The 18,366-nt window shown below is 41.9% G+C and overlaps 2 protein-coding genes across 2 annotated transcripts; both read right to left on the reverse strand.

The window, feature by feature from the left end:
- Positions 1-886: 886 nt before the first annotated feature.
- Positions 887-8,620, reverse strand: C26H4orf3 (chromosome 26 C4orf3 homolog). The gene is made up of 3 exons (XM_045537313.1): positions 8,578-8,620; positions 3,318-4,038; positions 887-1,201 (listed from the first exon to the last, which is right to left on the reverse strand). Coding segments are annotated over exons 1-3 (765 nt in total). The 3' UTR covers positions 887-1,200.
- A 266-nt stretch (positions 8,621-8,886) lies between these two features.
- FABP2 (fatty acid binding protein 2) lies at positions 8,887-15,367 on the reverse strand. Its single transcript, XM_045537314.1, has 4 exons — positions 15,301-15,367; positions 13,920-14,092; positions 12,514-12,621; positions 8,887-8,991 (listed from the first exon to the last, which is right to left on the reverse strand). Exons 1-4 carry the CDS (start codon positions 15,365-15,367, stop codon positions 8,887-8,889), a joined length of 453 nt encoding a protein of 150 aa, XP_045393270.1.
- Between the last annotated feature and the right edge of the window lie 2,999 nt (positions 15,368-18,366).

Consider the following 18,366-nt stretch of genomic DNA (forward strand, 5'->3'; position numbering starts at 1 on the left):
TCAGGCAATTACAATCCTCCAAAATCAATTCCATACTTGACTCTAAACCTAAGAGCCATTCTGAAAGGAAGAAAATGTAGAGTTTACTAGATCTTATGCCCTGTTTATAAAGAGGAATATATCCAAAATGATTAAGATAGTTCACATGAATGCCACTAATTTCAATGACAACAGCCCATTTTTCTAACATTGCTCATAAAAAGCTTTTAAAGCGAATAGGAGTAGCTTCTGAAGTGCCTAGATTTGCTTTGGGAGTGTGTTTGGCCTGATTCAATGCTAGCTGATCCCCCTTAGAATGTAAATTCCTGTTAAATAACATATTTAAAGAATAACAATGTAAGTAAGGTCTATGAAGGCAAGAATTTTTGTCTGTTTTGTTCATTGCTGTGTCTTACCGGCTGGCCAAGGAGAGTTCAAATAATGAGTAAGTATCACGCTGACTTTACTGAAGTATTTAAGTAAATTACAGACATTTTAAGGGACTAAGAAGTTTTAAAGGAAGAAAAGAGGAAACACGCAGGTAAAAGGACATGAACGACAGCTTTCTAACACTTGGTATTATCTACTTTTTCTAAGACTGTGTCAACATATCACCCGTGATGTATCTTTTCATAACAAAGACCCCCCCTTAATCTAAAAACCAAACTGGTGTTTAGAGCCAATACATAAATTGTGGGCCTTTGTGTTATAGCCTCTGCACAATCTAGGGACACTTGGTTCCTTCTCTCAAAATCCTTCCCTCACTTTTGAGTAATTTACTTACTTTTGAATTTATAAATACCTCACCTTATTATTCACCATATTATTTGCAGCATATTAAACCTGATCAACCCTTAAAACATAAAAGGAAAGACATTATTGTATTTTTTAATGAATACACTAAACCTTTAAGTACAAATAATTTATTATATTCCACCCCTGTAAAGCCATCAGATGCTTGCAAAAGTTCTTAAACATGAAGCCAAGGGTCTAGTTTTAAGAACTTGGGTGTGAATGAGCGAGATCCTACCCATTTAATGGGGTTCTCCAAATGAGAAAGAAAGTAAAATGAAAAAAGAAAGGGTAAAATGAAAGCAACGTCCCATAGAGTTTTGAAATTCTTCCACTGCACAATCCTGTCTTCCTTGTTCAAGAAGTTTGTGGTCATTTCCAGAATTCACTCCAGGAGTCGACGTGTTCACTTAGTTGTCAGCAAACCAGTCTGTCAAAAACAAGTATTTGTCAGCAATAGTTCCTTTTATCTTCCCATTTTAACACTTTATGCCAATTTCTGAAGATCTTGATTGTTTTAGCCACTTTTCTATTCCTAGATTTAAATATTGATAAAAAGAAGAAAAAGGCTAGACTATTTCTAGTAAGGCTTCCATTTTCTATCCAGAGCTGACAATTCAGATCATTTTTTAGAAAATTGTACTTGAGGTATCAGTCTCAGCCATAAAAAGGGGGAGAAAGTGGAATTTCTCCCTTTACAAATGGCTTGACAGAGAATTTTATAAAAATTACCCATCCCTTTCTGTCCAAGAAATCAGAGAGAATGAGGCCTAAGACGCCCAAATCTTAGTAGAAATTTAGGGATAGGAATGAGGAAAGAAGTGACTGCCTATCAAGAAGTGTAAATTTCAGAAGTAAAAACTCACAAGCATGACGATTAAGAAGCGTTAATTGCAGTGTGTGAACGATCAAACTAAAAAGCTTATGCACAGCGCAAGAAACTATCACTAGAGCAAACAGACAACCCACAGAATGGGAGAAAATATTTGCATGCTTTACATCTGATAAAGGGCTGATAACTAGAATCTATACAGCACTCAGGAAAATCAGCAAGAAAACATCAAATCACCCCATTAAAAAGCAGGCAAAGGACATGAACAGAAACTTTTCAAAAGAAGATAGAATGGCCAAGAAACATGAAAAAATGCTCAACATCTCTCATCATCAGGGAAATGCCAATCAAACCCGCAATGAGATATCTCCTAACTCCAGTGAGAATGGCTTTTATCAGAAAGTCCCCAAACAACCCATGTTGGCATGGATGCGGAGAGATGGGAACACTCGTACACTGCTGGTGGGACTGCAAACTAGCGCAACCTCCGTGGAAAGTAATACGGAGATACCTCAAATAACTAAAAGTAGAGCTACCATTTGATCCAGCAATCCCACTACTGGGCATTCACCCAAAAGAAAAAAAGACATTCTATAAAGAAGACACCTGCATTTGAATGTTTATATTAGCACAATTCACAGTGGCAAAGATGTGGAAACAACCCATGTGCCCATCAACACATGAGTGGATTAATAAAACGTGGCATATGGATACCATGGAGTTCTTCTCAGCCACAAAACACAATGGTGAACTAACATCTCTTGTATTATCCTGGAAAGAGCTGGAGCCCATTCTAAGTGAAGTATCACAAGAATGGAAACACTAGCACCAAATGTACTCACCATCAAATTGGTACTAACTGATCAACTCCTAAGTGCACATACGGAAGTAACATTCATTGGATGTTGGGCAGGTGAGAGATGGGGAGGAGGGGGTGGGTATATTCACACCTAATGGGTGCTGGTGCGCACGGGGGGATGGGCACACTGACTACCGCAGTGGAAAGGCATTATATGTAACCTAGATGTCTGTACCCTCATAACATTCTGAAATTACAAAATAATAATGAAAAAAAGAATTTTGTGACTTACTAGTTGGTGTTTTATGATGTGTGCATGTGTGTAAGAAAAGGGGGAAGTCAAGGAGTGCCAGGTTTCCCGGAGGAGTAACTAAGTAGATAAAGCTGACGTTTACTGAAATGGGAACACTGAACGGTGAATGCATGTATTTGGGTAAGAAGCTGCTAAGACTTCAGTGTGGGACACGCTACGTTTGGGTACCTGCGTGGTCTCCTCAGGGCCAAACACATGAGTAATGACAACAGCTTCGGCTGAGCACTTCCCGCTGCCAGGCAAGATGCAAACCGCTTTTACATAAACAACTGCTACTTCATGTAACGTGCACTACACCTCTGTGCCCTGCTTCCAAACAAAATAAGGCGCCAAACAGCTACATGACGTCTGCAGTCCCTCCGGGGGGGTGCAGCCCGTTTCATTCCAAACCATAAGAAAACGCGAAGCCCCGTTTCCCCCGCATTTCCTGGGGAACGCGCAGGAAGGACACGTCCGCCCGGGCTCCCTCCCAGCCCCCGCCCACCGGCGACGTGACCGCGGACAGGTGGAGCCGCCGCGTTCCGTCCCCGCCTCCACCCCGCAAAGGCAGCAAAGGGTCGCTCGGCCCCTCGCCGCTTCAGCGCCGCGTCCCGGGCACGCACCACGGCAGAAGATACACGAAGACGAACAGCACCACGTCCAGAACGAGGAAGAAGAAGAGATCCAGCCAGTACGAGTGTTTGGGGAGACCGTTGGCCCCGGACTGCGGCTGCCGCTCGGCCTCCGACACGCCTCGCCGCTCCCGGAGACCATCGCGACCCTCCGCCGCCGCCGCCGCCGCGCCCGGCTCCATCTCGGCCCGCAGCCGCGCAGCACACGAGCTCCTGCGAACGCTTCGGGTCCCGCACTTCCGTGTCCGCCGCCCCGGACGGTAAAGGGATCCCCACCGCTGGCGCTCCCCGCCCCCGGAAACAGCCTCGGCGCCGGTTCCTTGTGCGCAGGCGCCGGTCCTGCAGTCAGCTGTCCCGCCAGCGCGCGGGGGGCGCGGCCTCTCCGGACGGGAAAGCAGCGGACCGCCCACTTCCGCCTGGCGCGGCCCGCCCACTTCCGCCTGGCGCCGGCGCGGCCCGCCCACTCCCGCCCGCCTGGCCGCGAGTCCGGGGTTCGCTCGCCGGCTGGAAGTCGCGCTCCCGTCAGGGGACGGCGTCCGCCCTGGCACCGCCCGGGTCGCCGCGCCCGTCTTTGATCGCCGTCGGGGTCGTGACGCCGGCGTGTGGGGAAGGCCGGCTCTCGCGGGATCTGCCCCGTCTCTAGCGTTCACGGCGGGTCTCTGAACCAGCCCTCGGGACGCGGGCGTCGTAGTTGCGGGCGCGACCTGCGTTCCTGCGAGCGGACGTGGGGACGAGCCCCGGGGGCCCCAACTGCCCGCGTTTCCCTCGGTGGCTCCAATTTCGCATGTTTTCTCCTGTCACGTTACGAACCCCGAATTGTTCAGAAAATGTGAGTGGTTCTCGGTGCAGAGAAAACAGATAGGACTGTGTCCTTGTGGTTTTGCGTAAACTGCCATTGAATCTCCGTAGAACTCTTCCACGCTGATGCCACTCCGTTTTCCAGAATTAGACAAGGAGACGTAAAAGGAGCAAATTGGCTAAGGTCGCTAAAAATGTTGCAAAACCTAAAATTAACTCCAAGTCCAGCATTCTTTTTTTTTTTTTTTTTTTTGAGACAGCATCTCACTCTGTCACCCGGGCTAGAGTGAGTGCCGTGGCGTCAGCCTAGCTCACAGCAACCTCAAACTCCTGGGCTCAAGCGATCCTCCTGCCTCAGCCTCCCGAGTAGCTGGGACTACAGGCGTGCACCACCATGCCCAGCTCATTTTTTCTATGTATATATATTTTAGCTGTCCATATAATTTCTTTTTATTTTTAGTAGAGACGGGGTCTCGCTCTTGCTCAGGCTGGTCTCGAACTCCTGACCTCGAGCAATCCTCCCGCCTCGGCCTTCCAGAGGGCTAGGATGACAGGCGTGAGCCACTGCGCCCGGCCCAAATCCAGCATTCTTAATGCTGCTGTTCTGCAGCTTTCTGGCCTTGCTTCACTTTGCCTCCTGATCAGTTGTAGGGTAGGAGAGGCCGTGGTAGGAGACCACCTTTACAGAAAACACCACGTCCGGGAATGCGAGCGCTGCTGCCCGAGAACTAACTGGACCGTGTGCTGTAACCCGGGTGACCCGCTGGGTGCAGACTGGAAAAGACCTCGGGCTTTTATGACATTGAATCTTTGCAAAAATTAGCACAGTCAAGTGAACCATCTCCCCTACCAGACATGGAAGCATTCTTCTTACTGGCAAGATAGGATGGATTATATCTAATTATTGAAATAGGATTGATAACAACTATTGAAATCATTAGTGTAGGAGTAGCCTGCCATGAACTGAAAAAGTTGCAAAATGGTTTTAAACTGGTTCTTAGCACAGAGTCACCTGCCCGTCTGGGAAGGGATGTTGGTACGATGGTTTGGTCTCTTGAGTCAGGAAGGTCGGTCAGACTGGAAAGAGTAACGAATGCAAATGGGGAGTGGTTATTTAAACTAAATCCGGTTGAAAGACCCTCTCACCTCCTCAGACTTCACGCCTGTAAAAAATCCCATTGATTCTTGATTATTCCACCTTGCGGAAACAAATATAGAGTAGGCGGTGGAATTTGCTATGTCCCTAAATCCAAATCTATTTAATGTAAAAGAAAGTTCTATACTGAAATCCAGGTTCACCGTCAGTCGTACAAGAGCTCTGCATTTTCCTAAGCTCCTTGAACCTTTCTGCCTCACGTATTCGAGCGAAAAATATGCACCAGGACTACAGATTGAATAATTGCCCTGCAATCATGATCTAACGCATAGTAGTCAGCACGATTACTCTGATTGGGCTGCGGTGGAGAAAATAGTGTATGGGAATGCCGTAAATAGGTCAAAGACAGCTGAGTGTTTAAAAAAAGATACTACAGGTCTTCTGAAGTTAGTTCAAGTGCAGTACGTACATTCTCGGGAGGGAGATGATGAATTTTGGCTTCAGCCGAAGGTGATAATGTAGAATTCTTTAGGCAGGCCAGGCGAGGTGGCTCACATCTGTCATCTTAGCACTTTGAGAGGCCGAGGAGGGAGGATTGTTTGAGGTTAGGAGTTCAAGACCAGCTTGAGCAAGAGCGAGACTCTCTCTCTACAAAAAAAAAAAAAAATAGAAAAATTAGCAGGGCGTGGTGGTGCATTTGGAGCCCCAGCTACTTAGGAAGCTGAAGTGGGAGGATGGCTTGAGCCCAGAGTTTGAGATTTCAGTGAGTTAAAGTGATGACACCAGTGCACTCTAAAAGGATTCTTTAGGCAGCTCTGTACAGCCCCTGTGTCCATGTAACAAAACATCCTAATGATCATCCTAGGAAGTAAACTAGTTTTGCAGAGTAACCTTTCCAGTAGTAGAGTATTATGTTATTGTAATTTTCATCTGAAAACGTAAGTGTTTATCTTAAATCATCTTTCTGTATGACAAAGACTGTGTGATTCTACTTAGATGAGGTGTCTAGAGGAGTCCAATTCATAGAAACAGAGAGTAGAGTGGTGGCTAGCAGTGTTAGAGGTGGGGAGAGGGGACAAAGGAGGGTTGTATAATGGGTCTAGAGTTACAGTTTTGTACGATGAAAAGTTCTGGAAATCTGTTTCACAACAGTGTGAATATGTTTCACACTACGAAACTGTACATTGAAAATGGTTAACATGGTAAATTTTATGTTATATTATTTTACCACTGTCAAAAGCTACAGACCAGTATCTCTTACGAATAGAGACGCAAAAATTCTCAAAAGTACTAGTTAATCAAATCCGACAGCATACTAAAAGAATTATGTATCAGGACCAAGTGAGGTTTATCTCAGGAATGCAAGGGTAGTTCGATATAAGAAAATTAAGATACTGCATTAGTAGACCAAAGGAGGAAAACACAAACATTTCATTTAAATTATGCAGAAAAGGGCCTGGTGTGGTGGCTCACACCTGTAATCCTAGCACTCTGGGAGGCCGAGGCGGGTGGATTGTTTGAGCTTAGGAGTTTAAGACCAGCCTGAGCAAGAGCGAGACCCTGTCTCTACTAAAAATAGAAAGAAATTATATGGACAGCTAGAAATATATATAGAAAAATTACCCGGGCATGGTGGCACATGCCTGTAGTCCCAGCTACTCGGGAGGCTGAGGCAGGAGGATCACTTGAGCCCAGGAGTTTGAGGTTGCTGTGAGCTGGGCTGACGCCACGGCACTCTAGCCCGGGTGACAGAGCGAGACTCTGTCTCAAAAAAAAAAAAAAAATTATGCAGAAAAGGCATTTGGAAAAATCCAACACCCTTTCATGATAAAAACACTCAGTTATTTAAGTTCCCTCTTTTATTCCTGGTGATCTAGATAACATGGCAGGGAGGACTTCTGATAACCCTTCATCGAATGGATTCCTCATTCAGGATGGAAGATGAATGAGAGAAGCTCTCTGGAACACCGTCCTTCATCCGTGGCTGCGGGTTTGCACCGTGCCTCCTAACTTCCCTGTCTTTTGCCGCTGCCTTGCTTACTCTTCTTTCCCAGTCAGCGGCCTGTGGGTTGGTCATTGGGCCTAGCGGTCATAAATACACACCACACACTGACTGTAAGTGTCACCCTACCCCTAGGTGACCATCCAGTGTTGAAATGCTGCTGCTGTTCTAGGCATTTTGTTTCATATCCAAGATGAGCCTGAGAATTTGGATCCATTGGAGGAAATTCTTGATGACCTAAATATTTCTATTAGTGGTGTTCATCACTGAATACTTAATGCTCAGCAGATAGTGCTTTTTAAAAATTATTTTTTATTCAATAAATGAAGCCAGCTTTAGGGAACTGGTTCAGAAGGACAGAAAAAGAGTCTTTGTATGAGTTTTGTTTAGTATGGAATTTGGAACCGAAGAAGCACTTGATTATCATTGTAGACTTGAGAATGTCAAACCTTTCTGAAACACTCTTAGAGAGGCTTAGTGAAATGCAAAAAAGGGACTCCATGGGACACTTCTGAGTCTATGTCCTTGACCGGTAGATGGCACTCTGACACTGCAGTTTAGAGAAAGCGAGTCGCAGAAGGTAAAGAATAGTTGCTTGAAGTGTCATCTGCCCCTCCCCCTTCCCTGTCCCCACAAACCCCCTCCCACTTCCACTCCGCTGCAGGCAACTGTCTCACCCACCCGTCACCTCTGTCTAGGTGCCACGGATTTCTCGCTGCCAGTCTCTCCAGCTCAGAGGAAAATATCCTTTGTACTTATCAATAGTCCACTTGCAGGGATAGGACCAGCTACGTAATTTGCAGGGTCCAGCATAAAATGAACACGTAGGACTTCTCACTCAAAAACTATTTGCAGTTTTAAGACAGTAGCAGCGGAACATGAAACCAAGCACAGGGCCCTTCTGAGCCCATGCACATCGTGTACCCATGAAACCAGCCACACTTTATAACGTAAATGATTTCTCCCTCTGCCCACCCCAACTCTTGTCTTTCCAATGCCCTGTCCCCTGTGGCTCTCACCAAAAGGGCTGCTTAGGAAAGGAAGAATCCCGGAGTGTTATTCCGACGTGGAGTCTGAGCCCTGGAGGAATCTAGAGATCTAGTTCAAGCCCCTCATTTGAAAGATGATTGAACGACATTCCAGAGAGATGAAGGGACTCTCCCGAGTCTCCAGCTAATTATGCCACAGCCTGGACTGGAACGAAGCACTCTAGTCTGCCAGGCCAAAACTGGCTCTGTCGCACGGACTCCGTGAGAGATGTCTTGAGGAAGAAGTTTCCGTATCTGTTCAAGACGTGTGCTCCACTTTCTCTGAGAACAGGGCGCATGTCTGTGTCGTTTACGTTTGCATAGTACCAGCTCGGTAAATGCTGGGCACCGTGCTTGGGGTTTCATGCATAATACCTCAGTTCACAACAATCTCAGCAAATCGTTACTATTTTCCCCACTTTTCAAGTGAGAAAAATGCAGGATCAGAACGTGAATTTTACTAAGTGGGAAGGTAAGCATTTGAGCAAACCTGTGATTTGAAAATCCATTCTCTTTTCACATCATTGTTGAATTTTAGGGAGGCCGAGTGAGCCTGTGTTCCCTGAACATTGGTCTTGTTTTTGTTCAGCTCCGGATGCTCTTGGGAACTCTTCCCAGGCCGTCCCTGTTCCTCTGTTAATAGTTTATTGGGCCAGCTTCCGCCTTCGGGGCTTTGCTCCATGGTGTTCCCTCTGCTTGGGACGCTCTTCTTCCTGGTATTCCCATGAAGAGCAGGACCACCTGTCACATAGGGAAGGGGGGGCTGGTCATACCATGCAGGGTCTCACGGGCCACTGTAAAGACACTGGCTTTTTGTCTCTGAATGAGATGAGAGTCATTGCAGCATTTTGCGCAGAAAAGTGACATAATCTGACTTAGATTTTCAGTGGTCCTTCTGGTTGCTATACTGAAAAAGAGAGTAAGGGGCTAGGGTGGAGGGGTAAGAGGAGGTAGAAGTTAGGAGCCTTTTTAGAGGGTTATAGTAATCCAGGGAGAGATAATAGTGGCTCAGACTGAGGGGGTCGCAGTGGGAGTGATGGGAAGTGGTTGGATTCTGGAGTTAGATGTATATGCAAATATTATATAAACATATAACAGCTTTGTGTTAGGGAAAATTTCAAATACATGCAGAAGTAGGGGGAAGAGTGTAATGAAGTCCCACGTTCCTACTAGGTACCCGGTGAACCTATCATGTGTTATGTGTCAGACACTTTCAACAGCTGCAAAAATTATCAGTTTGTAGCAATCTTGTTTCTTACAGAAATCTCTTCCCATTTCCTCCCCAACCCTAGACTGGGGGAAAAGCAATTTGAAGCAAAGCCCAGGTGCCATAGTTCATGCGTAAATATTTCAGCTTTTAGTATTTCAGCTGCTTCTCACGAGCTGCCCACCTAGGCTGCTGTTCACCCTACGGCTTCTGCTTGCTCAGAGTTGCATGGACTCATGATTTCTACTGACTGTCTGCCCTCTTTGTCCTCTTTAAACTTTTTTCCTTCCTACCAATTACTAACTGTATTTCTCAAATTCAGATTTTCTAAAAAGAGGTTCTTCGAGGTTCAGTAAGTTGCTATTGTTCCGTTTTTTGTTTTTTTTTTTTTCCAAGACAAGTTCTTGCTTTGTCGCCCGGGCTAGAGTGCCGTGGTGTCAGCCTAGCTCACGGCAACCTCCAACTCCTGGGCTCAAGCGATCCTCCTGCCTCAGCCTCCTGAGTAGCTGGGACTACAGGCACTGGCCACCATGCCCGGCTAATTTTGTTCTTTTTTTGTGGAGATGGGGGTCTTATTCTTGTTCAGACTGGCTTGGAGCTCCTGGCCTCAAGCAACCCTCCTGCCTCGGCCTCCCAAAATGCCAGGATTACAGGCGTGAGCCACCGCACCTGGCTTCTTCCTGCTGCAGGGACCTCACAAACTGGCCACATTGTGGTAGATTGGCAGCTTTTGGGTCAGGTGCCCTCTTTTGGCCAAGCAGAATGGCATAATGACAAGGTCAGTTTCCCGAAAAGCGGTTGTTGAAATGGCAGTCACTTAGCAAATAATGGACTGTTCTCCAATAGTAATAAATAGTGGAAATTTAATACTAGAAAGGATAGAAATTGTGAAAAAAGTAAGTCTGCAGTGAGACTAGAAATAGATGAATGTCCAACGACTGCATCACCATTATTTACATTCTGACTTACTTGGATTTCTGTTCTTGGGCACCACTGAGGAATTAAGGGATATTTCTTAAAATATATTTTTGTTTATAACAGGCTGAGTAATAGCATAGATCGTAATGTACCAGACTGAAAGTCAAGGCCTACATTTAATTCTTCTGTTGGTCATGGGCTTTGCACATTGGACAAGCTAATAAACTTCTTGGTCCCTTAATCTCTCCACCCCTCAAATGAGATTAACACCTGCCCTTTTCCTATTTCACGTATATAGACAAGTAAGATTAGAGACGTAAAAGTACATTGAACTTTTATGAAAAAAAGCATGTGAAAATCTAAATAATTACTACTTCCTATATGAAGATTTTTATGAAGTTTTAAAATCAACAGTGGATTTAAGTTTTTATTTTTGCAAAAGATTACATATTTTCTAATCTGTTAATTTCCTTTGTGTACTCAAACATTTTTCTTCTTAGATTATAATTATATTTCATATGTATATACGACTTAGAACACTGGTAAGAATCATGTAAATGTTAGCTGTTATCTACAGCGGAATGAAAAATATTGTCAGACAAAAGTCCATAGAGTGACAGTTGCAAATGCTTAAAAAATTGACCTCTCTTTACTTCCTAATACACATCCTGTTAAAGTGCAATTGCTTGAAGCTTATAAAATAGTACATCATGTGAAAATATGCATAAAAGGAAACTTTCTGGGCCCTAACACATTGGAAGTGTTTGTGTTTATGGTGGGAGTGGGAAGAGGGGGCCATTAAAAATGACATTTTGGTATCTGATAGCGCCATTGTTCTCAAAGACTTGTTGGTGTGGACAGACTACATCAAAATCACCAGGAAGTTTCCTAAAATTCCTGGTTCTATTAGAGATTCTGGTGTAGTAAATCAACAGTAGAAATTAAGAATGCAAAAACTTTTTAAGTTTCTCAGGTGGTCTTGATTTTCATCCAGGTCTAAGAATTACTAACAGCGTGGAAAAATATAATACAGTCGTGTAACTTAGCACATCATTTGTTTCCTGTCATCTTATTCAAAGTGGTGTATGTATTGCGAAATACCTACACCCGGAAAGAGGACTGGGAGGGTATCTATCAAAATCAGAATGGATTGTAATTATCTCTGGATTGTGGGTTTATGGAAATATTTATTTGGCATTTGCTTTTCTTATTTCTAAGTTTTCTGATTGAGCATATATTACTTTTGTAATAATAAATGTTACCAAGGAAATTAGTCACAACCAGTAAAGATTTTGAAGAGCCCCATCTAGCCCATGTTTTTAGTTTGCCAAATGTGAAAAAAAAAAAGTCTATCAATGCATATATCACATTTTTTTTTTATTTAAAGGAGAGGCTACCTATAAGCAACATGGGAACAATATTAACAATATTTATTCTTCTGTTTTTAAAAATGTCACAAATTCTTCTAAACACCGATAAATGCATATCTTAGAGAATGTAAAAAAAAAATTCCTAATTAGTTTTTACTTCTTTTGCTTTGGCAATACTGGAAATATACCAACGTGTGTAAAAGGATTAATCAGTCAGTAACCTTGATGGGGAGAGAAAAACAGCTCTGATACAATGTAGATCTTCCATCCAATTTGTACTCTGGGCTGTGCTCCAAGAATGGTGCTCATTGCTTTTTAAAGATCCTCTTGGCTTCTACTCCTTCGTATACGTAAGTCTGAAATGTGTTAACAAACATGAAAGAATTTACCATTAAGATTTAAGTCTAAATTAAGAAAAATATATTAGTATTGTTACAGCTTTAAATGAGTTTATACTATTTTTTCTTGTACTTGACAGCAACATTGTATACAGATATAGGATACGTCCATTGAAAACACATTTGGTTTGTAGTCAATTACATTTTCAGTTAAAATAGGCACTGATTATTTGGGATATACATATATAAGTTCTCTTCATTAAACAGGCATCAGAAAATATCTAGACTGTGTTTTTAAAATATTAATAGTAAGTTTTACAAGAAAAGAAGTAGTCTATTTACTGAAGCTATACTCAGCAAGGACAAACAGTTATCATTATGCAATCATTTTTGCCTTTGGAAAATAGTTATAAATCCTTCTACAGCGCACCTGGACGAGTTCACCGCCTGTCATTTCTCGGACAGCATTCAGTTCGTTGCCATTGTCTAGCCGTTTGAATTTTCCAACAAGTTTATTTCCCTCCAGGTTCCAGGTTCCCTACGTAACAACAGGAATTTATTAGGGTCTTACACATGTTAGGCACGGTTCTGAATTCTGTAGGTCCACTTTTTCATTTAATCTTCACAGTGACCCTATGAAGTAGATACTGTTATCTCCACTTTACACAAGAGGAGATTGTAATTGGCACAGTAATTTACCCACAGTCCCAGAGTCAGGATTGAACCTGGGCTCTGGGGCTCTAGAGTATGTGTTGGTGACCATTATGCTTGTCTCCCTTGATAATTTGCGTATGCTGAATTTTGAGGCAGATGAGAAGGCTTCTTTTTCTAAATCTTTCATGTTAAGAAAAGTGTCCAGGCTGGGCGCCTGTAATCCTAGCACTCTGGGAGGCCGAGGCGGGAGGATCGCTTGAGCTCAGGAGTTGGAGACCAGCCTGAGCAAGAGCGAGACCCTGTCTCTACCAAAAATAGGAAAATTACCCGCATGTGGTGCCACGCACCTGTAGTCCCAGCTACTTGGGGGGCTGAGGTGGGAGGATCGCTTGAGCCCAGGAGTTTGAAGTCGCAGTGAGCTATGATAATGCCACTGCACTCCAGCCTAGTCAACAGAGCAAGATAGGTCTCAAATAAATAAGTAACGAGTGTCCAGAAATTTAGTCATGGTTCAAATTAGCTTCATGGGGAGGCCAAAAACCCCATGCTTGTTTTAATTCATATGATTGTGGTGGTAATTAAAAATGGCATAATTGATAAAATATTCAACAGTTCAGTTGTCACAGCAAACACATAATTTAACTAGAAAAGTTCTCAGACTAAAAACAGTTTTAAAAATACCAGTTGAAAATGATGACTTCCTAAAATTTTTTATCTTAACCATGAAAAGGTACAGTCTCAATGATCTTCAGTGTAGTATTAGACCTTTCCATTTGGTTACTCACTCATCCATTACTTTATTCATTTATTTTATTGTTTCAACACACTTATTAAATGGCTATTTCACTGAAGTTGTATAACTCTAAAAGCTTTTGTTGCTGTCCAGTGTGTAAAGTTGAGCTTTAAATTTCTTTATGAATAGATCTATACTAAGTCATTCGAAGGATATTTTTCTAATTTTTATTGTTCAATCCAGATTCTTCTCAGATGTGTATGAAAATAAAAGCATTATTTTAAATACCCTGCCAATTTGTGCAATATGTAGTGTGGACAGACTTCATTGGTTTCTTCAATAAATGAAGGCGACCTGTTGTAATTAAACCATCCAGTGATGTAAAGCAGAAATCATTTTAGTATTGAGTAGAAAAATTAAAAATGCATTGCTTATAAAAAATTTCTTACACTGAGCTCAGTTCCGTCTGCTAGGCTGTAATTAAAGGTGACACCAAGTTCAAAAACAATTTCAGCATCTCGAAAAGTGCTTGATTCTTTGACTGTGAATTTATTTCCTTCTTGTGTAATTATCAGTTTCAAATTATCGTGAGCTGCAAGCTTCCTTTTCACGATATTAAGACCTGTAAAAGGAAAGATGTTGGAGAAAATAGAGTAAGCATGCCATAGAAAGTGTTTATTTTTCCAAGTTAGGTTTTATTTCTTCTTTTTTTAAATTTTTTTTGGGGGGGTGGAAACTTGATAGCATTGCTTTTGCACAAGTGCATTCAGATTGCCTCTGTAGAAAAAAATTCAGGGTCAATCAGATCAAGAAAACCAATGTTTTTCTAAAACTGAAGAAAAATTAAATGAAGTACAGAATTATAGAATCTTGGAGCTGAGTAGTTTCAATAAGATTAACAAACTTTTTGTTTAAGTGTTAAGTCCAATTCTAGAAACATCAAATATTAAAAGGTGTATTCATGTATTTATAAAGAAGCACAAATTTGATTCTGAATGTACAGCACTTTTTCCTTAAATGCCCCTTTGCTGTCCAGAATGGCTTTTACATTTTGAACTTTGTAATTCTGTTTGCTTTTTGTAGCATTTCTGACTGACACAAAAATGGGAAAATTAGCAAATTTTATAGCCAAATTTATTATTACAAGAATGTACAAGTTCTATAAATTTAAACTTGGAATCTCTAAAGTATAGGATGTAACAGATGCAGATTTTTCCTTTGGGGGAAATGACACAAATTTGTTTGCCCAACTTGTACAGGATATGGGCTGCCAGAGTACTGGTGTAGATTTATAAATCTGTTAAATTAAAACACTCAGAGAAAATACATAGCTCCTCAAGATTATTCCCAAAGTTTTATAAGTCGGAGGAAATGAGAATTAAATCTAATGTATTCAGAGCTGTACATTTTGATAGAACTCCTTTCCATTACTTTATTATATGGTCTCTGCTTTTCCATCCCCAAGAATTTAATGTTTTGAAACCTGGAAGTTACCATCACACACTGCCATTTTCTTACTCCAAACAAACGAAAACGTCAGTTTTCAATGACAGAGGTACAGTCAACAGTTAGAGAGTGAAGGAAACCCATCTGCGTCTTTTCTGTGTTCAGAGGACAATACTCAAAGCGTCTTTTCTTCCACTAAGGAGACAGTGGATTCTTCCTCCTGAAAGAGGTGAGAATACGGTTACCCGGCTCCAGACCGTCACCCTTCGGGGTCCTCAGCATCACCGTGTCAGGAGCCACCCCTGAGCCCAGAGGTTTAGGCGTCAGAAAGAAAAATGTCTGTGAGGAAGCAGAGAGTGAGCCATGGAGGAAGGAAGTCTTTACCCATTTTTTCCATGAACTTGTCATAGTTCTCACTCCGCTCTACCTTCCAAGCACCGTCAAACGCCATGATCTCAGCTGAGTCAGCCTCCAGGTAACCGGGGCTCCAGGTCTGTCCTTAGGAGAGAATTTATTCTATTTTTTATCTTAGGAACAACTTTGCACTGTGATGTGGAAGTGTAAAGTTCAAGAGATACCTAACTACTCTAATGCTAACTCACTCGAATTTCTCTTTCCGTAAATTCCTTAGATCTCCTGAAATTCAGCTGAATTGAAACATGATAAGCATACTACTTTGTCTTACACTACAGTCTGTGGGCATGTCTATTTCAAGCACTGGAATGCCTGCTGTCTGAAGATAGTTCTTCTGTTTATAAGTACAAAGTGCACACTACATTGGAGGTAACATAATTTATAGCATGTATCAGATAACATCTGGGAAATGAGATTATTAATGACCAATCCCTTTTCACAACAGCGATCACCTTGTAAAGTAAGAGTTTATGATCAAATACAATCGAAAAGTTAAATTAAGATTATTGAGACAGACAATGTATTCTCTAATATGTCCTTTTGCCTTGTGTTTAGAGTTGCCAGGAGTTTGACTAAATATCCTGGCACCTGGACAGTGCATGACACGCTCACTATAAGTAGTAATATTCATTAGGTGTTTGTTTGGGTCTTGAATGTGGTAGGCCACTGAGCACAAATTCAAGAGGTAGAAATGTGACCAGATACCATGAAAGAAGGAATCAGCTTTGAACTGCCATGTGCAGAGAGAACAAAAGGCAGACTGTAGCTATGCCATTAATTAAACCATCCCTTTCTTGGGTTCTCACTCCCTCTCACCCCCAACCTGGTAGAGTCGGAAGCCACACGCGGTGTGTGTTGGGTGGGGTGTAGAGAGAGGACGGCTGGAAGGGTACAAAGAAGGTTATCACAGCTGTCCCCTCCCTGCCGCCTCCTTCCGTCCTGGCCAGGCCTGCGCTGGGGGAGGAAAAACTGTAACTTAGTGTGAAGTGCGGATTATTAACGAGTCTTCAGATGTTAATCACTATTAATGAAAAGAGTCTATTACTGTGACTGAATGTGACCAGAGAACATCTTGTTATAACTAAGGGAAAACAGAGACGCTATAGGGCCTGCCCAAGATAGTCTTCAGGGTTGAGGGAGATGTATGTAACAAATTTCAGTAGGAAATTGGGGAAGAGAAACCTGGGTTTTTAATTTTGATATTTAAAATTTTTGGGGGGGATTTTTAAAATTTATTTTTATATAGTTTTTATCTTGAGTTTCCACTTTTTTATTTTATTAGGTAAAATAAAAAGGTAAGCACATTAGAAAGCAAACTACCTACTATTAGCTCTATTATTTCCTTAAAAAAAAAAGACATCGGAACACACATAGGGGAGAAAGGTCTAATAATGGGAATTCCTTTACATTGATAACGTTAGCTTTGTTACAGAAATTTTCCATATTATCTTTGTTTTTCTTTGTGTCAAAGATAATGAAGCCACTATCATTTGGAAACCATCAACCTAGTGTACTTTCAGCTCGGAGGGAAGCGTAAAAGTTTATGGTTATTCTAAAGCCAAGGACAAAGCAGTCTCTCAGGTAATCCACTGTTTGTGGCAGTTTGTGAATTTAGGAGGCTGTGGACGGACACAGTCTTACTTTCTGGGTTAGAAAGATGGGTATATCCGGTCACCGAAATAGAAAGGTGGCACAAAGAAAAGAACACGTGTTCTAGAACAAAATGGCTTGGGCCTCAGGGCTGCCTACGACACCTCTGCTGCGCAGGACTTTGGTCAGATTACTCGACCTCTTTGAGCCTCGATTTTCCCACCTGTAACATGAAGATCATAACAACACCCGATACAGAGAGTTTTATGGGCAGATTGTGGAAAGCACTCACCTGAGCAACCGGTCGCCATCGGGTCGTAAGTAGACCCCAGTTTCTTTCCTTATTCTCTGAGAGAGGAAATGCAACGGCAGCAACGATGTCTTAGAAACATCCCGGGTCTCAAACCACTTTGATATTTTGTGAAGAAAAATCCATGTAGTTGTCGTGTTTATGAGAAAGTCCCCTAAAGGTTATTTAGGTATTTTTTGCCTTCTCTGTTAGAGTTACTGGTTATTACTGTCTACGTTTTAAAGTAATTTTTTCAAATTAAAGATTAAGGAGCAGTCAAAGCAGGTAACTTAGAAAATATAAAAAGGCATAAAGAAAAAAAGTAATCAAGTACTCATAATCCCACTAACTGGACATAATTACTATAATGTTTTTGTGTGATTCTTCCGTTTTTAAGTATGTATATTTTTAATATATGCCTATGTACATATATGTGTGTATATATATACGTATACCCATGTACATATATGTGTGTATGTGGAGATACTCACACATATATTCATTTGCTCAGATTTCTGTTTTAGAAGGCTTTGTTTGTTACCAAATGTAAGGAAGATTCGAAGGCTAATTAGATATTACAATAACGTTGCTGAGAAATTAGGACTAAAACTAAGATGGTGGGAGTGAGATTGGAGAAAAGAGAACCACAGAAATGTAGTGACGTCTTAGGTGCTCGTCAGAGACTGATTAGCAAAGGAGACAGCAGATGCCAGCTGTGCCACTTGGTTGTGGCATCTCCTAAGGGAACCAGGGCACAGTATTCTCTTTCGGCTTTCTTACCTATGTGGGAGACCAACCTTCGAAATGCAGAGAAAGTCCCTGCACAGCACCCTCTCAATCAGACACTGAAATTTGTTTCCAGTGAATGTGTCATCCTTTTCAATAGGAATTTACATGTTAAATCATCTCCCTGTTAAGGAAACATTAATTTAAATATAGTCAATCTCTTTAATAGCTTAAATTGACTTTATAGTATCTATTTGTTTATTCATTCATCCATTCCTCTATCCGTCCTTCTCTAACCATAACTTGAACAAGAACAGTTTATGATGATTAACTGAAATGCGAATTAATTTTTGTATTTATCTTTTACCAGGAGAAGATTTTTCCTGTGCCTGCATAAAAACCTAGGACGCTCTATGATTTTTCCGTTCATT

The sequence above is a fragment of the Lemur catta genome, chromosome 26 (assembly GCF_020740605.2).
Source record: "Lemur catta isolate mLemCat1 chromosome 26, mLemCat1.pri, whole genome shotgun sequence".
NCBI lineage: Eukaryota > Metazoa > Chordata > Mammalia > Primates > Lemuridae > Lemur > Lemur catta.